Here is a 4,058-nt window from a genome sequence, read left to right on the forward strand (position 1 = left end):
TAAAAAAAATAAAAAAAAAAATATATATATATTAATATATATATATATATATATATATATATATATATATATATATATATATATATTTTTTTTTTTTTTTTTTTTTTTTTTTTTTGGATGTAAAAATGATTAAGAATAAAAAAAAAAGTGATGAGTTTTATAAAATATATAAATAAATATATTTTTTTGTAATTAAATTGTTTTTTTGTACTTTTCTATATATAATCTTATTTTATATAAAACTTTATAAATTATTTTATTTTTAGTCATATTTAAAATGATTTTTTTTTATAATATTATTATAAAGAAATAAAATCTCGAAATTCCAGGGATATTTATATATATATATATAATATAAATGTATTATAATTTATATTTACAATAAAATATATATATTATATATAAATATATTTATTTATATATTCCTTTTTAATACTATTCCATTTGCAATATTATATTATGTATATAATATTATATATATATATATATATTTATTTATATATTTTTTGAAATAGAAAAGATAAATAATAATAATTATAATATAAATAAATAAATATATATATATATATATAATTTTTTGAATAATTTTATATTGGTTTATTATATTATATATACCTTTTATTTATATTGTAATAATGTAATAATTTATAAATATCCATATACTTATAAAATGTATATAAAATATTGAGAATTTTTTTTTTTTTGTTGTTGTTGTAACCCTTTGTCCATTTATTATATAATATTTTTATATTTATTATTATTAATATTAAAAAAAGAAATAAAAAATGGACAAAGGGAATATCGGTTTCAATAATTCTGTTAATGACAAAAAAAATATATTGTTAAATGGAGGAAATGACTTAAGTAAAAATTTATCATATTTAAATTCTCATGTGAATGCCAATTTAAATTTATCACAAAATATGAATGTGTCTAATGAAAATAACACAAAAACTTTATTACCACAAATAAATATCAACACTGTAAATACTACACAGAATAAATCACAGGAAGAATTAAAAAATAGTGTATTTAATAATGAGTTACAAAATATTAATCAAAACGAAAATATGACATTTGAGAATAAATTGAATTTTAATAGTTCTTTAAAAATAAGAAAGTCTTTAACAGAACAATTATGTGGTATGTAAACTCTTTAAACGTATTTTTAATATTAGTAAATATAAAAAATAAATGTCTATGTGAATATGTTTTATGTATATATATTATTTGTCATTATAATATACGTGTTTACCTTTATATTATATTATATTATATTATATTATATTATATTATATTATATTATATTATATTATATTATATTATATTATTTTTCTTTATAGAGGAGATATCTATGAAATTGGGTAAAATATTTCTGTGCAAATCCTACTTAGAGACCTTCATTTATGAAAAGAATCCATATGTTATGAATTTTATATATTTGAAAGATGATAAGAGTGAATCAAAAAATCGTGTGTTGAATTCTTTACTCCTAGGATCTTTTTGTAATTTATTATGGAATGATAATATATATACACATGAATATTTAATTTCTAAAGAAATTTTAAGCAAATATATTAAAGCTCTAGAAAAAAATCCAGATAAAAATAATTATTGTATAGTACCAATATATGATATGGATAAAATAAAAATGATTCTATGTGATCAAGAAAAGCATATAAAAATTCTTAAGAAGAAAAAGTTAACTATTAAAAAAAATAATGAAAATCTTTTGTTTATTTTAAATATAATAAAAAATAATTTCCAAGAAATTAAAATTAAAGCACAAAGAATTATTCAAAGAATTTTATTTAGACTTGATATATTAGATAAGCTTTTTATTTTAAAAAACAATTCTGTTTTTTTCTCTAACAAATATGAATATAATAAAATTAAATTAATGGAGATATTAGATTTCTTTAATTCATTTAATATAGATAACCAATTACAAAAAATTAATCAAAATATAACTGATATAATTAAAGAAAAGAAAAATTTACAAAAATTTAAATATTATGATAATGAGTATACAACTTCCTTGAAAAATGTTTTAGAAAAAAATGAAGAGGTAGGATAAAAAGGAATTAATAATTTATATCAATAAAAGGAAAGAAATTAAAAAAAAAAAAAAAAAAATTTTCTTTTTTAAACCATTAAACATAAGAGTACAAAATATATATGTGCATATATATATATATATATATATATATATATATATATATATTTGTTCTGTGTGTTTTTTTATATTTTTTATTTAATTATATATAATTTGAATTTGATATTTTCTTTAATTTTTTTTTTAGGATATAACACAATTGAAAAGTACAACATCCGAAATATGTATTAACCTGGAAGAAAATAAAGAATGCTTGTACCATTTGAACGCATTCGAAGGAGAAGTAAATTTTGATATTATGTAAACTAAATATATTTTTTAATATTATTTGTTTGTATTTTAATTTTAATTTTTATATGTATTTTTTTTTTTTTTTTTTTTAATGGTATACATTTATTAATTTTGTATTTGTAAATATATTAATATGGCAATAAAAATATATGAATTAATATTTGTTTTTGAATTTTTTAATTATTATATTATAAATATAAGTAAATAAATACGTACATACATACATATATATATATATATATATATATATATATAATATTCATTTTATTTTTTTAATAAAACTCGCTGTGGTATTATATACACAATATAATACCAATAATAAAAGTAGATATATAACATTCTAATTAAAATATATTTTTATTTTTAAATATTTTAGTTTTCTATGTTTAGAAAAATTAAATTAACATTTTCGTATGTACATATATAATATATGTTTTCAATATGATTATCCTTTTAAAATAAAATAAGAGATTATTAAAAGAAAATAATTTAAATTTCATACACTTGTTTTTTTTAATTGAAAAAAAAAGAATTCAAAATATAAGTATATATAATATTTCATATTTCTTGAATAACAAAAAAATGAAATTATATGTATCTACTATATTAATACCCTCTTGAAAAATAAAAGTACATATAATATATGTACATATATATATATATATATATATATGTGTGTTTCTTATTTTAAAAGTTTTGAAAGTACAAAATGATGATGTTTCGTCCTCATAATGTTATCAAGAATATTATAAGTAATATTTCAATAAATTAAAATAATATATGTAAAATTTAGAATAATATATTTATAAACTAATTATATAAGGCTTTTAAAAAAAGAGTGAAATAACATTTGTGTAAATGTACATATTATAATAATGCTTTGTGTGTTTTATTTTATTAGACAGTAATAGAAAGGTTTTCCTTAGCACAATAAATCCTTTAAATAAAGAAAATGAAAAAGTAATAGACATTTATGATAATTACGAAGTATTGAAAAACATGAAGGAAAAAAATACTTTGAAGAGTTCATTAAAGAAATTTAGAGAAATTGTAAAAAAGGAAACCAAAAGAAAAGGATATAATTTTTATTCAGGATGGCCACCAGTAAATAGGATAAAAGTTACGGACGACGAAAAGGTAGCAACTTAATATATATATATATACACTGAATCTATAATATTATATGATATTTATTTATATATACATATCTCTAAAGATTTTTATTTTATACATATTTAGTATATATAATTATATAAAAAACCTTTCTAATAATATATATATTATTATTATACCATATATATATACATACATATATATATATTTTTTTTTATAATTACAAAATAATGTTTAAAAAAATAAAAAATATAGCTAGGATTATTTGGACGCAAAATGTTTATATACAATAGAATTAAAGGAATTAGAGAAACAGAAACAAATTTGTTCATATGTTGTAAAAATAAAAATATAATTTGTTTTAATAAAAACGAATTCATATCATTGCTAAAAAATATGGAAGTTATTAAGCATCAATTGGAAGAATTCAGAAAGAAATTATAATAATAAAAAATATAAAAAAAAAAAAAAAAGAGAGAGAAAAAATGAAAGTTTATATATATATATATATATATATATATATATATTTATTTATTTA

The 4,058-nt window shown here is 15.3% G+C and overlaps 2 protein-coding genes across 2 annotated transcripts; both read left to right on the forward strand.

Moving 5' to 3' along the window:
• Positions 1–785: 785 nt before the first annotated feature.
• Positions 786–2,420, forward strand: PRSY57_1335000 (hypothetical protein; the record flags this gene model as incomplete). The annotated part of the gene is made up of 3 exons (XM_012909281.2): positions 786–1,143; positions 1,344–2,068; positions 2,304–2,420. The coding sequence occupies 3 exons, from the start codon at positions 786–788 to the stop codon at positions 2,418–2,420; spliced, it is 1,200 nt and encodes a 399-aa protein (XP_012764735.2).
• A 696-nt stretch (positions 2,421–3,116) lies between these two features.
• Positions 3,117–3,964, forward strand: PRSY57_1335100 (hypothetical protein; the record flags this gene model as incomplete). The annotated part of the gene is made up of 3 exons (XM_012909282.2): positions 3,117–3,159; positions 3,309–3,544; positions 3,776–3,964. The coding sequence occupies 3 exons, from the start codon at positions 3,117–3,119 to the stop codon at positions 3,962–3,964; spliced, it is 468 nt and encodes a 155-aa protein (XP_012764736.2).
• Positions 3,965–4,058: the final 94 nt, after the last annotated feature.

Source organism: Plasmodium reichenowi, chromosome 13 (genome assembly GCF_001601855.1).
Source record: "Plasmodium reichenowi strain SY57 chromosome 13, whole genome shotgun sequence".
Taxonomy (NCBI): domain Eukaryota; phylum Apicomplexa; class Aconoidasida; order Haemosporida; family Plasmodiidae; genus Plasmodium; species Plasmodium reichenowi.